The following is a 16,020-nucleotide window of genomic DNA, read 5'->3' on the forward strand; positions in this document are numbered from 1 at the left end:
TTAAACGAGATTATTTAAAAAAATATATATTTTTTTATTTTTTGAAAGGCTCGCTTAAACAAAACATTAGTATGCAGTATTGGTTTATTTTAGTTTTGCAATTGACAGGAATACGTTGGAATGCATGCATTTTAATTGTGCCCTAAAGTGCTCAAATACTTTTTTTTTTTTTTGTACAATCCATGGTTAGACAATACAATACACTGTGAGTATTTGGGAAAATGTTAACATTTAAGGTAGTGTTTGTTATGACTGACATTTGTAATAATAATAATAAAATCCAAAGGACTCTTATTTTAAAATCTGTAAATCAAAGATAACGAGATTATTATTTATTTAAAAAAAAAAAAAAAAATTAAAGGCTCGTTTAAAATAAAACATTTGCAGTTGTTTAATTTGCAATTGGCAGGGAAACTTTGGAATTCATGCATTTTAATGATTTGGGTAAATGTTAACATTTAAGGTTGTGTGTAATGAATAATATTGTTGTAATAATAATAATAATAATAATAATATATATATATATATATATATATATATATATATATATATATATATATATAAAATATATAATATAATATAATATAATATAATATAATATAATATAATATAATATAATATAAATATATATAAAAATGGTGAAAGGAAGGACTCTTATGCTGAAGGTGTGCCTGTGCGAGTGTTGTGCTGATGCCTGTGCTGTTCTTCTCAGAGCAGCAGCTGCGCACTCATAAACACAAATATGTCCGCGGTGCCTGACGGCAAAAAGCTGGTCCGGAGCCCGAGCGGGCTCCGTATGGTACCGGAAAACGGCGCTTTCAACAGTCCGTTTTCCCTGGATGAGCCGCAGTGGGTCCCGGATAAAGAGGTAATGAATCTTGATCACAGATGAAGATGAAGATGATGCTGATGCTGTGGTGGTTGGTCAATAGTCTGTCTCTGTCTTTGGGCGTTGTTTACTCAAGGCAACAAGAGCCAGTAGGAAATAGTTTGCAAGTTCCCCAGATGGTGTTACAAATAAAAAAGATGGCTAGTCTTGGATCATTTGAACAGATATTATCTCAGATGCATGGACATCAATGCATCTCTGTGCTTTAGAGTGTGTATGCGAGCAAACATCCACGACTGGACAACAACAACTCTTCATATGTGTTATTGATTGATTTTTGGGTCATGTACTATGAAACAAACTTTCTTCAATGATTCTGTATGGCGTAAACGCAAGAGACTGTCAAATGATTAGCCACGCCCATTCATTAGAAACAACTGCATAATCTTATATCTGTACGACACATTCCGTGTTATTCTCGCATGAAATTTAAAGGAAGAAACAACTCTCCAAGAAATTCCCTGCATATTTAACCCGTTAACATGAATGTTTTACAATACTTTGAACTAATAGATTAGTTAAAAGTATTTTTGGGGAGGAGTAGATATTATCGAAACTGTACTATATTATGTAAACATGTTAATAAATTATACAGCTGAGCTCATGATATTTAGGGCTTTGTTGGTAAGATTACATAGCCTATTAAAGGGATCGTTCAACCATTAATTACTCACCCTCATGTCCCCATAAGACTTTCAACTACCACTTTGATGCTTCAGAAAGTTCATAAAGAGATCATAAAACTAATCCATATGAATTGAGTGGTTTTGTCCAAATATTCTGAAGAGACACAATCGATTTATATGATGAACAGATTCAATTTAGGCTTTTATTCACATATAAACATTCATCAACTCGCACATCAGTTGTGGTAAGCTCAAGCATGATCACTTGGCGTGCGAGAACCAATGAGGTTTATTCTTGTGTTACGCATCACGTTTGAGCTTCAGCAAGAACCAATGAGGTTTGTTCTCAAGCGTCAAGCATGTACGGTTGAGCTTCTGTTTATGTTCGCTGATCAATGTTGAAAATGTGAATAAAAGCCTAATTTCAATCTGTTCATCATATAAAGCGATTGAGTCTCTTCAGAAAATTTGGACTAAACTGCTCCATTCATATGGATTAGATTTACGATCTCTTTATGAACTTTTTGAAGTGTCAAAGTGGTTGTTGCGTAGCTGTCAACGGAGGGACAGAAATCTCTCAGTTTTCATCAAAAAGATCTTTATTTGTGTTCTAAAGATGAATGAAAGTCTTACGGGTTTGGAGCGACATGAGGGCGAGTGATTAATGACAGAATTTTTCATTTTTGGGTGAACTAACCTTTAAGTGCTTAGACATGAAACTGTGGTCAGACCTGAACTGTTTTATTTGACTCAAACAGGCTGTTTCTGGTTTACTGTGGCCGCTGTCAGATAACGTTACCATAAATTTTGCCTTAAAGGTTTTGGCCTTGATTGTATTGCTGCTACGCACATATATGAGAACTAAATTCAGCTAAAGTCTCTAGGGTGTTCTGCCACACTTTCCTAATGAAATGCCATCGACTCTTGCAGCAGATAGAGTTATACAGGTGCCTGTTCTTCACTATATTTTTAATAAAGAGCCTTTAAAATTCATGTTTCATTTGTGTCCTCTCTTAGTGCCCCAGATGTATGCAGTGTGACACCAAGTTTGACTTCATCACCAGGAAGGTAAGCATGTGGACTGTAATTTCGTTCAGAGTTATGAATGTTCGCACATACAGGACAATGGAAGTTGCTGTATTGTTGCTAATAGAGATACCCTTTATGAGTGTCTTCCTTTCAGTTTGATTTGTTCCTAAGTGTCTTTGTGTTTAGTTTTGCAATAGGATGTCATTGCAAGTTTCCCTTCCTGTTTCCATTTTTCTCTTTTTTTGCTTTCCTGTTACTGACTGTTCTTTTAGTGTGTTTGTATCTCTGTCTTTGTGGTTATGTGATGGTATAGAATTTTAAGCCCTAAAAGAACACTTTTTTTGTAAATTAAAAATTTTTTTTTTTAGTTCACATCCATTATGTTGTAAAACTCCTTCCCCTGAAATTAAAACGAATAACTATTGTAATATACTGTTACCATGATATAAAATTACTCATAAATGATTTTGGTCATAACACTTACCTTAGCTTGTGTGCATGTACACTGCCGTTTAAAAGTTTGGGGGGGGGGGGGGGGGTTGTTCTTTTTTTTGTCAATAATTATCTTTATTGAATAACCGGGTTTCTTACCAAGGCTGCATTTATTTGATTAAAATATTAAAAAACAGTAATATATTTTAAATATTATTTCAATTTAATATCACTGTTTTCTGTTTGGATATATTTTAAAAAATGAATTTATTCCTGTGATCAAAGCTGAATTGTCAGCATCATTAGTCCAGTCTTCAGTGTCACATGATCCTTCACAAATCATTCTTATATGATGATTTGCTGCTCAAGAAACATTTATGATTATTATTATTATCAGTGTTGAAAACAGTTGTGTACAATTGTTTTTCAGGATTATTCATTATTCAGGATAGTTCAAAAGTACGTCATTTTTTAAATATAATCTTTTGTAACATTATAAATGTCTTTGCTGTCACCTCTTTGTCCTTACTGAATAAAAGTAATAGTTTCTTTCAAAAAAACCCTCTTACTGACCCCAAACATTTGAACAGTAGTGCATAATGTTATAAAAGCTTTCTATTTCAAATAAATGCGTTTTTTTTTTGTTTTTTTTTACTTTCTATTCATCAAAGAATCCTGAAAAAAAGTCTTTTCAACATTGATAATAATAAATGTTTCTTGAGCAGCAAATCATCATATTAGAATGATTTCTGAAGAATCATGTGACACTGGAGACTGGAGTAATGATGCTAAAAATGTAGCTTTGACATCACAGAAATAAATGACATTTTATAATAGAAAACAGGTATTTAAATTCATAAAAACTGGTCATAATATTTCACAATATTATATAGCCTTGGGGAGCATAAGAAACTTCTTTTAAACATTAAAAAAATCTTACCGATCTCAAACTTTTGAACTGCAGTGTATATTTGTTCATTTGACATTTAACAATGATATTGATATATATAATATATTGTGTATATATTTGCTTTACTATTTTGTTGCTATTGTGTGTATGATGTAATTGCATTGGATTTAAAGCAATAAGTGTTTCCTCTTTGTATGTCAGCATCACTGCCGGCGCTGCGGTCGGTGTTTCTGCGATAAATGCTGCAGTCAGAAAGTGTCTCTGCCCAGGATGTGTTTTGTGGATCCGGTGAGGCAGTGTGCGGAGTGCAGCCTCATTTCACAGAAAGAGGTGGAGTTTTACGACAAACAGCTTAAAGTGCTCACTGCCGGTGGGTTGAACAAACATGCACTCAAATGCTTTTAGCTTTAGACCACTGACACGATTATTCCCACTTTTGCATTCATAGACTCACTGTTCAAAGTTTATGATGTTGCTATTATAGGCCATGGAGAGCGTATGTATGTTACATAACTCCTGTACACTTACTTCAGTGTACACTGACTTAATGAGTTATCCTTTACCTGAGACTCAACTTCACTGCTGCTGGAAATATCATTTAGCTACTCGGTGTTTGCATGAGTGTGTGTTTGGCAAATACTGTTCTGGTGGAATCAGGAAAAATACACAGTTCTGTGATCACACCTAGGGATGCAGTACTGTATATCAATTAGCCTATATATGGGGACGAGCCTCAGCCTATATCGAATATGTGATTTTGCATGCTCATTTGGCCTATTTTAATATTTGAATCACCTTTGCTTTCATCTAAAACACACTTAAAGTTCATGTTTTAAAACACAAATAATTCAGCAACATTGTTAAATATTAATATTCAGCAATATTACTGTTTTGACTGCACTGACACTGTTAGATGAAAACTCATCTTAGCTGAGAGATGTCATCACTGTTTTCTGGAGAGCTGCTTTTTAGCTGAATTGAACTCATTACTCATACAAAACAATCTGTATTGTATGAAGCTCTATCTATCTATCTATCTATCTATCTATCTATCTATCTATCTATCTATCTATCTATCTATCTATCTATCTATCTATCTATCTATCTATCTATCTATCTATCTATCTATCTATCTATCTAAATAAAGGTGACTTGACTTGAAGTGGAATCTTTAGCGCATCTCAAAATGATAATGCAGTTTCCTACTGTATATTATAATATTGTCATACCCAAGTTCACTTGAAGCATGTAAAACAATTGATTTATTTGATTTATTCACCCTGAAAATAATCCGCTTATCAGTATCAGCCAGAAATGTAATATCGGTGCTTTCCTAAAATGTTTCCTTAATAGCACTCGTTCAAAAGTTTGGGGTCAGTAAGAACTTTTTTTTGTAAGGAATAAATACTTTTATTCAGCAGGGATGGAATCCCACAAAAATATTAAGCAGCAACTGTTTTCAACACTGATAATAATAAGAAATGTTTCTTGAGCATCAAATCTGCTTACCAGAATGATTTCTGAAGGATCATGTGACACTGAAGACTGAGAATTCAGCTTTGCATCACAGGAATAAATTACATTTTAAAATAAATTCAAATAGAAAATGGCTATTTTACATTGTAATATTATTTTACAATATTACTGTTTTTAATGTATTTTTGTATCAAATAAATGCAGCCTAGGTGAGAATAAGGGACTTCTCTTATGCCTGTGTTCAAAATCTTTAAAGTCTTACCGACCCCAAACTCTTTGAATGGTAGTGTACATCACCCAGATTTTTCATCTGGATGTAATTGACTTTAGAGCTATCTCATAATGCAAGTCTAACAGTCTGTTTTGAATCTGAAAACACTGATGTTTGAAGATGTTTATTGTTGCAGTGTGACTAAAGAAAATGGCTACTTGGAATTTTGGTACTGTAAACACTGAGATCTTTTATTTATGTGGAAAATGTTGTCAAATACACCAATAAGTATTTACACTGACAACCTTACAGCCTTTTTTCTGTATTGTAGGAGGAACTTTCGGGGTAAAAGTGGGTTCCTCAGAGAAATCAGAGACCATGGTCTGCCGCTTGTCCAATAATCACAGGTATGCGTGTAGGCACCCACAAAATTGACTTCTTTAAATGTGATGTAGCATATCTTAAAGGGATAGTTCACACAAAAATGAAAATTCTGTCATCATTTACTCACCCTCAAGTTGTTCTGCTGTACACAAAGGAAGTATTTTTTTCCTACTATGGTAGTCAAGGGGGGGCGAGAATTGCTTGGTTACAAACATTCTTCCAAATATCTTCCTTTGTATTCAGCAGAACAAAGAAATGTATACAGGTTTGTAACAACTTGAGGGTGATGACAGAATTTTCATTTTTGGGTGAACTATCCCTTTAAAGTCTATCTTTTATTGCTCTTTTAGATATCTCTTCCTAGACGGTGACAGTCATTTTGAGGTGGAGCTGTCTCGCATTTCCAGTATGCAGGTGTTGACTGAGGGCTCGACTCCGGGAGGTGAGGCTTTGAGGAGAAACCTGTCAGAGCAATATAAACAATTATTGATTTTTGAGACCATTCACTTGTTGACACTATAGGTAAATGTAATGACTATAAAGAAGAGCAAAGTTTTCTGATCTTAGCACATTTGCTAGCGTTGAGGACAGCATTTGAGGATGCTAAACCTCTTTGTTTTTAAATATTAATTCTTGCATGTATATAAAGGGATATGATTATGAGCTGAGATTTATTCTATCACGTCATACAGACGGGAAGCATGGCCTTATCTGATAATGGGATATACAGAGATTTCTTTGAAAGCTTCACATGAATGCTGGATTGATTTCTGCTTTACCTGAATGCTGATGGCTATTAACATCGCACTGTAGTACTGAGTGAAATTAACTCTATACAACGGACAAATACACACTATACAGTTGCCCCAAGTAGTTTTTGGACACTTAAATCACACTTAAAAATGTCATTGCATTAGTTATAAAGTATCAAACCTTTTCTGCTCAAGCTTTTCTTTTGACTAACTTCACATTTCTGAGACATTCTTTTTTGCCATCATTGGCTTCACTGTATTGGCTGTACTGGTTCCAAAGGTGATTTTTAATTGATGTATAAAGTTGGTACACTGTAGGTTTAAACATAAATGACACTTATTTTGATATTTTATAAACAATGCAAAAACATATGGTGCCCTATCATACACCCAGGCACGATGCAAGTGTTTTTTGCTAGTTTCAGCCCAACGCAGTTATCATTTTCACGTCCTGCGCCACGTTGTTTAAATAGCAAATGCATTTGTGCGCCCATGGGCTGCTCGTCTGAAAACAAGGTGTGTTCTGGCGCATTGTTGGCGCGTTGCTATTTTGAGGCAACTGAAATAGACGGCGCCATTGACTAAATGAAACCTGGCGCAGTATTTATTTTGTTATTTAAAGAGTGTTAGTAATATGCACCTATAGGCGGGTCCACAACGCACGTACACTCTGCTTATTACACGCACAGGGACGCGCAGCAGCATACAAACATGCCAAATATTAAAAATAAAGGATTACAATGTAAAAGATTAATATTGTGTACATAAATATATGGTTGAATCCGGCTTGTCCCATAGATGTTCTGCTTGCGCGCTTTAACCTTGTGCACGAGCAGATCCGTTTCTTCTCTGGTGTTACGTCGCGTTACGTCTTTCTGCTTGCAAATTCCGCAATGTAAATAGCGAATCGACCATGGCGCAAGCGCAACTGGCTTTTAAAGGGAATGGGAGATGAGACTCTGATTGGTTTATTGCACGTTACGCCCAAAACACACCCATTACTCATTATGAGAATAGGGACAACCCTTCTAGACCATGAGCCTGGTGCACCAACCATTTATCCCATCATTAAACTAGCAAAAGTGGATTCGGACACACCCTGAATGCGCTTTAGACCATGCGCTTAGATCGTTAAAATAGGGCCGTAGACATTTAAAGCATGACTTCCATGTCCAAATACTTGTTGGGGCCAATTTATGTGCATCTAATTGCAGTGTGATGCAGACCTAAATCTTTTTCTGTTGGTTTATATTTCTTTCCTTTTAACGTTCTCTTCTTTTCTTTAATTTCCTTGTTCTCTGCATTAAGAGAAAGATATATGCTCGTACACGAGCTTGCTGGACAATCAAATATCTGAAGGTCAGCGTCCCTCTATCTCTCCTTGCTGTCTGTTTTATTTTTCCTTGTCTAAAATGTGTGCTATTTAGTTTGTTTTCCTTGTTGTTACCGTCATATGATAAGTAACCTTGCATGCACTCATTTCCTGTGACCTCGATGTCAAAGCAAGGCAGTCTCATGAAAGGCTGCATGTGCATGTTTATTGTGACGCTGTGATAGACCCTCAGACTTCAGCACCGTTTTGCTGCCGTATTATGCGAGTCACACATCTAATTTGTGCATGTACAAATTACAATGATTAACTACATAAGGAACAGTTGTCATGGCAAACTCTGAAAGTTGCCTTGACAAAGAATTGTGTTGAATACCACCACTGACCTTTGACCTGTTTTAGGGGGTTCTCTCCGTGCCAATGGCATGGTGCTTCAGTACAAGCCACCAGGATCTCAGAACCTTCAGGATCTCTACATGGACACTGCTGATGACAAGCGCGTTGCATCTGCCTGGCTTGTAGCCATGCACAAAGTAGGTGTGAGTTCAAACATACATTGTAAAAAAAATGTAAATAAAAAATAATAAAATAAAATTTATATTTATTCATTTATATATATATATATATTTAAATTTATTATTATTATTATTATTATTTTTATTATAATGTTTTATTAATTCTTTAATTTTAGGGTTATTTTAGGGTATATTTTTTTATTTGTTCTGAAATGGGTGGCATGGGTACATTATATGTATAAATATGTGTGTATTTATAATATATATAAAAATAAATAAATATATACATATACATATAATATATAAATAAATAAATAAATAAATAAATATATATATATACACATACATACATACATACATACATACATACATACATATATATTTAAATACACACACACTCATATTTTTTCCCATTCTCATTTTTTTCACATTCATTTTTTCCTTAAAACAATTTATGATGGAAATAGTTTTTAATCAATTATTTAAAAGGGACAGTTTAAACTGATATAAGAAAGTGAATCAAACTTACCTACTAATCATTTTTTTAACTGAAGCCTAAATGAGAGGTGCTTTTGAAATTATTAATCACAATTTTGTTTAATTTTATATTGCTAGCAAAATCATGAAGTACTCCGTAAGGCAAGCCTAAAATATATTATATTTGAGTGGGAACAAAATCTGTTTGTCATACTCATGTTTTAATAATATATTTTAACTAATAATAATGTCATCATAGCAGGACTTCCAGTCCTACAGCTAAGCACCACAATTTCACCCAGCCATATTCGTTACTAAGATACTGTGTTTTCTGAAGGGAGTTTCTGAACTTCAGGACTCCTCTATATTATAGTAATATTATGTTTGCTGTTCCCTGCTTGTCTAGGCTGCCAAACTGTTGTATGAGTCAAAGGACCAATAAAATGACAAAGGAAACAGCACGGAGAGGGTTGGACGGAATAAAATCAAGGAGAGAGAGAGAGAGCGAGAAAGGGAGATCAAAACCAAGTACTATATGTCATTCATTTTTACATGTACTCTAAGATGCTTGTATGATTTCTATTCAATATTTTACTTCTACTCCGTTGAGACAGACCAGATTTACTTACAACTTCTCCGTCTGTGCCAAGGGGAGGACCAAGTTTTCCGACGATTCTCGTGCAATATGGACATGTATGATAATATATAAACGCACCATTTAACAGATGCTTTAAGTGTAGTCTCGCGTATCAAAGTTTTGTAAACAAAATATATTTTGTCAGATATTCTTATTTTAACACAAAATGCTGTGTATCTACTTTTTACTGCCCGAGTATTTACAATATGTAGTGTCTTTTTTTTTCTTTCTTAACATATTTGAAACACTTTTTGGAATTGTTTTTCCTACACTACAGAATGATGTTTGAGGTCTTCATTTGTTGTAACGTGTTTGCGTCTGCAGAGCAAGATTTCTCTTTTTTTTAGAAAACTGAAATTAGATCAGCCAGATTGCCTGGACTCATTTTAAACTTTGTTCTAGGACATCAGGTTTCGTTTGCTAATTTTCGATTTTCAATGTACACCAAATAAACATCTTCAGTCCACAACTGACCAATTCATGTCTGTGCTAATTTACTTTCCAGAACACAAACACATTTCAAATTTTGACCTTTTTTACTTAAAGGGATAGTAACCCAAAAATAAAGAGGTTCATTCTCGTGTTACACAGCACGTTTGAGATTCAGCAAGAACCAATGAGATTTGTTCTCGCACATCAAGCCTTTTTGGTTGAGCTTTTGTTTATGTTCGCTGATCAGTGTTTAAATGTGAATAAAAGTCTGAATTAAATCTGTTGATCATATAAAGCGATTGAGTCTCTTCAAAAAACCTCTCGATTCATATGGATTGGTTTAACAATCTCTTTATGAACTTTTTGAAGCGTCAAAGTGGTAGTTGCGTAGCTGTCAATGGAGGGACAGAAATTTCTCAGATTTCATCAAAAAGATCTTCATTTGTGTTCCGAAGATAAACGAAAGTCCTTACGGGTTTGGAACGACATGAGAGTGAATAATTAATGACAGAATTCTCATTTTTGGGTGAACCATCCCTTTAATTCTGATGCAGAATCTTCCTTTTTACTGACAGGTTGCAGGTTTCATTCCTCCTCACAGAGCTTAAAAGAGATCATCTCAATAATTTTCGTAACTCTTTCTTTACTCATTTGAGCAGAAACCATTTTGGACAAAATGGATTAAAAATGCAAATAAATAACCTTCCAAGATAAACTGGACACCAGTCACTGAATTGTCATACTGTTGCAAATACTGTTTACTGTTGCAAAATGCATTCTGCTTCACACACTATTCACAAAGGGTGTTAGCATACAGTAAGCTAGTTTCCATTTCTGTACAGCCATGATCTTTGTTCTGATGATGAGCTGCTGCCCTCTTGTGTTCAGTACACAGCTGAACAAGGCTTTAAAGGGCTGATTGATTATGATATCACTTTTTTTTAACTTTAGTTAATGTGTAATGTTGCTGTTTGAGCATAAACAACATCTGCAAAGTTATAATGCTCAAAGTTCAAAGCAAAGGGAGATATTTGCTTTTAAAGAAATCGTTTTTTAAGGACTACAACAAACGGCTGGTAGGGACTACACAACATCACCAACCCTAAAATTTACATAAACCCGCCCCCTGGAACACGATTTATAGATCATCAAGACAGAATATGCTCAATCATATATCATCAACTAACCATTCAGAAATATCCTGTTGCTTCTACATGTTGTCACTTCTTCTTGAGTCTCTCCATCATTGTCTGATTTTGGTTTAAACATAAAAGGCTAAAAGTTTTGAAATTTTCAGTGCATGTCTGTGTTGAGTGCAAGCTGTTGAAGCTCCGCCCCCTGTGCTACGAGCAGCAGCTCATTTGCATTTAAAGGAACAGATAGAGCTCACCATAAAAAAATTACAATTTTAACATGCTATATAAAAATATCTGTGGGGTATTTTGAACTAAAACTTCACATACACATTCTGGGGACATCAGAGACTTATTTTACATCTTGTGAAAAGGCATTATACCACCCCTTTAATCTGCCATGAGAAACCAAACAATGAGTAAGCAAAGCATTATCAAGCCATTACACTATTAGAGCTCTTCTAACACAGATGTATGTGAAAGAGGATTTGCTCAATTTTTGATTAATTTGGTTGTCATAAAATGATAAAATGGAACACCATGTGGTCTTGTGGACAGACATGCAGTGGAATATTTGGGACAAGGCCTATCAACCTTTTTATAATCATCACTCATGGTCTAAACCAATTTTCCACATTGTAAATTAATTTCTGTTCATTTTCAGTTTTTCGAACTGAACTAAACTAAACCAATCTCTCTTTTTTTGTTGTTGTTGTTGGATATTGCCAGGTGCAGCACAACAAGGCTAATGTTTGAGGTTTGTGTTGATGCTATTTTGAGCTGGTAATGGATGTTAATCACTTTCTACGTCCCTCACATGTGATCTTATTGAGTTTGTCCACATGAAAACAGCAGTAAATAGCTGCTTATGAGTCAGTTGTCAGCAGGTTTCTACAATACGGATATGATGCTGGGGGTGTATAATAGCATGTTATTATCTACAGGAGACTTGATGAGCAAAACTCACAAACTGGGGGGCCAAAACTCTGCATTCTTTTTAATTAAAGCTGTGTGTGTGTGTGTGTGTGTGTGTGTGTGTGTGTGTGTGTGTGTGTGTGTGTGTGTGTGTACAATCAGCATAATAATTTAATTGAAAAGTTAAATTGAAATTGAAAGTAGAATTTGTGCAAAAGCCTGGTTTGAAAATGTTTTTGTTTTTTTTGCATCGTTTTCATTATTTTCTATTTAAGAAAGAATTTTATTGAATTTTGTTTTCATTGCAAATGAAACGGTCAGCATTTCTGACCATCTGTTTTGCAGAAACACATTGTTTGTTTCCATATTTAAATGTGAAATTTTCTCAAAAGTTTGGGTGTGTGAGATTTTTAAGCCTTGGCACAAATATCATATAATACATTAAATATAACAAGTATTTAAACAATAAGCATACAACAGTATGCAGTATACAACAAAGCAGTGGAATACTGTATCCCACAATGCAATGCACTCAATTTGACCTTCCATTTCCAGTGTAATGAAAGATCACTGCCATTCTCTATTTGACTTAGACTGCTAGAATTTCAGATAGCATTATTTTTTATAAATAGCATATTTATTTAACTGATAACTGGTTCAACTGCAATGCAACTTTATGAGGTCATGTGACATACTGTTTGAGTTATTGCAGAATGCTTGTATACTGTGCAGCATTCAGTGAGCTAGTTTGCGAACATAGCCAATAATATAGCATCTTAAATCATAATCATAAGGAAACAACTTAAACTTCAAAATCAAATGTTTCTGAAGGGCACTGTTGTTTCTTGTTTATGAGAAATATTAAGAAATAAAAACATCTGCATCTCTGTGCACTGTAATAAGACAATTCATTTGATTGGCTGCACTGTATTCATCAAACACATTCATGCACGGACCTGCAGAATATCTTTAGTAAAATAAAATAAAAGGTAAAATAAAAAAATAAAAATCCAGCTGTAATGGAAAATTGTTTTTCAAATGAACAGTAGAGGAGAGTCAAGTTCCATGAAATCCAGCAGTATGCAGTGTGCATCTCTGCTGCCCTCTTCAGGAATATAACAAGGCAAGCCTCATATGAAATCACAAATACGGCTTGTATAATCATAGATTTATAAAATATGCATTTTTAACATACAGTTACTTTTAAATATCAATAAATGGATATCTTTACTGTACCTGATTCTTCACAGAGGGTAGTGTGTTGCCTCTCTCTCTCTCTCTCTCTCTCTCTCTCTCTCTCTCTCTCTCTCTCTCTCTCTCATATATATATATATATATATATATATATATATATATATATTGATATATTGATATACAGACATGACTTTTTATAATTTAAAGAGGCATTTGAAAACCTTTTTTTTAAAATAATAGTAAATCAATTTTTTGTTGAAAATGTTTTAAAAGATGAAACCAACATGAATACAAATTTTATTTTTTTGTGGATTTTAAACTAAACCTATACAAATGTTGATCTTTTTCATAATCTCAGATATCTTTATATTTCACTGACCAGATTAACTTTTTTTTTCTTCATAACAAAAGCAAATCTTTCTTTTGCAGAAGTTCATCCACCTTCTTCTTTTTCTTCCTTCTACTTCTCATCAGCTTCTAATTCTCTCTCTCTGGCCTGTATTCTACCTCTCTCTATGGCTGTTTGTTCCTCAAGGGATCTTATTAGAAAACACTCATGTTTTATAGCACCTGTTTAAATCCTCACTGTGATCTCTCATAACCTTGGCACTGCTGTGGAAATGGCCTGTACTTTCATCAACTTAATGTTAAACAGCAGGGCAAGGAGTTAAACAAACACACACAAAAACACACTTGAACTGGTGGGCCATTTTTTAGTAAACACTTTTTGTTATACTGGTTGAAACTCTTTTTTCACATCATGATAGCAATCAATGATAGAAGTGGTCTAAATGTTAAAACATGTACATATATCTTCTGTGGAAGTCTCATGACCCAACAATGCTCGTCCAATCATTGCATTCGGCCTGAATGCAATTATACGCTGTCCTACTTGCCTGCCAACATATATTTCCATACCTTCACGCAAACAACGAGCTTATTCTGCTTCACGCCATGCCGTAACCGCAATTACGAGATAGCAAGCCGTGACGTTCTGCCCGGAGCTGTTCACATCCTCAGACTCAGAGTGTTCAACACTATCAATGCCAAAATAAATCTGCAGCAGTCAGGTGGCACAAGTAAGAGCTCAAGTTGTTTATGTTCATTATTATTGTAATGTTACGGAGCCCCTAAAGAGACATGGTGAAGAAAAAAATATGAGATGAGAGGAAAAATTATTTGGCAATGCTTTTGCGTTCTCTTGCAAATATTTTGCGATCCCGGAGAAACTTTGCATTCACTCGCAAAGAACACAAAAGTTTTGTGAGGGAACGCTAAAGTTTTTGTGAGGGAAGGCAAAGGTTTTGCGAGTAAATGCAAAGTTTCTCAGGAAACCGCGAAAGCATTGACTTATTATTTTTCCTCCTCCCATCTCATATTTTTTTTCCACCAACATGTCCCCTTAGGGGCTCCGTATAATGTGCTTTGAGACGTTCTCTTGTCTCGTGACGCTTTGCAGACTTTGACTTTGGAGACGATCTCATGTTATCAAAGCTAGCTTGCTATTGCTAGCCTCTCCAAAATTGCCTACCCTACCTTTAAAGTCGCACCTAGTGTCACAATCCTGCTTTCCATTACAACAGTCCACCTAGATGCAGAGTCGTGTTTATGCAATGAGCAAGTTACATTTGTTGTTTGAAATTCCACCTTGTTTTCTGAGCATCATTTTTTCCATGACTGATAGAAAGGTGTGATAGTGCTGATTCTTTCAAATATATGCCATTGGATATTTTCTCATGAAATGACATTTGTACATTTTTAAATGTGACTTAAGAGTCTCAAAACTATTTTGGGGGGCTGACAGTGTACTCGATCTACCCACTAAAAACCCTTCCCCCTTATTACTTTAAACATAGCCAGACCACTTTTCATCCCTAATCTGGCTTTGTGCAGTGACTTCTGTATTGTTTATAGACATAATTCCTTCTCTACTTGGGAGAAATAAATGATATTGATGGTGAAAGGCCACCAAGGCCCCCACCTCCGCTCAATGAGGGGGGTGGCTGTTCCACACCTCTCATTTTGATGTATATTGCCCCAGCTTCAAATAAGCGCCTGGGCGATGTTTTATCTCCTGGAAATGTTCCATAATTTATCATTATCAGATCCAATTATGGGCAGCAAAGCACAATGCAATATCTCTCTACCTAAGCTAGAACAAATAAACACCCCCATCAACTCATATTCTCGTCTTCACTGTATTTTTTTTCTTCTTCCTCTCTCTCTCCAGCACTTTTGCACTCTAGCACTGATTAATAAATGTAATTAAATTAAGGCATGAAACACATTCATAATGGGAGTCTAGTTGTAATTACCACAACCAGTATTCAATCTGTGCAATAAAGTAGAACCCATGAAGACTTAATTAGGCAGTGTGTTTACAAGCAGCCATTTTCAGGGTGAAAGGCCCGCCCACTCAGTCACATGAGAATTTCTTGATTTTGGTAATAGTAGAAACAAGATAAAGATGAGATGCAATGAACTAAGCGTGGGCGCCTGGGCGATAGATTAACATGTAGAAATTTGTCAACCGGTAGAGATTTGGACTATCGTCTCCATCGCGGTTACACTCATGTGACGTTAAATGGGGTTGAGCGGTCTAAATGCCATCTTTGTGAGTATCCTCGTAAACACAGTCGTTTATGTGTAAGTGAACTTTAACAGTTGAGAAAGAAAGC

General features: G+C 35.0%; 1 protein-coding gene across 2 annotated transcripts; it reads left to right on the top strand.

Moving 5' to 3' along the window:
• The first annotated feature begins 669 nt into the window (after window positions 1–669).
• On the top strand, window positions 670–10,388 carry zfyve21 (zinc finger, FYVE domain containing 21). 2 transcript variants are annotated; one of them, XM_079856008.1, is made up of 8 exons: window positions 676–868; window positions 2,533–2,583; window positions 4,088–4,256; window positions 5,905–5,980; window positions 6,308–6,399; window positions 8,018–8,068; window positions 8,442–8,572; window positions 9,438–10,383. In XM_079856008.1, exons 1-8 carry the CDS (start codon window positions 743–745, stop codon window positions 9,471–9,473), a joined length of 732 nt encoding a protein of 243 aa, XP_079712134.1. In that variant the 5' UTR covers window positions 676–742; the 3' UTR covers window positions 9,474–10,383. The 2 variants fall into 2 exon arrangements, with proteins under 2 accessions (XP_079712135.1, XP_079712134.1); XM_079856009.1 differs by lacking the exon at window positions 8,018–8,068 and having other exon boundaries at window positions 670–868; window positions 9,438–10,388.
• Window positions 10,389–16,020: the final 5,632 nt, after the last annotated feature.

This window comes from Squalius cephalus (assembly GCF_949319135.1).
Source record: "Squalius cephalus genome assembly, chromosome: 21".
Lineage (NCBI taxonomy): Eukaryota > Metazoa > Chordata > Actinopteri > Cypriniformes > Leuciscidae > Squalius > Squalius cephalus.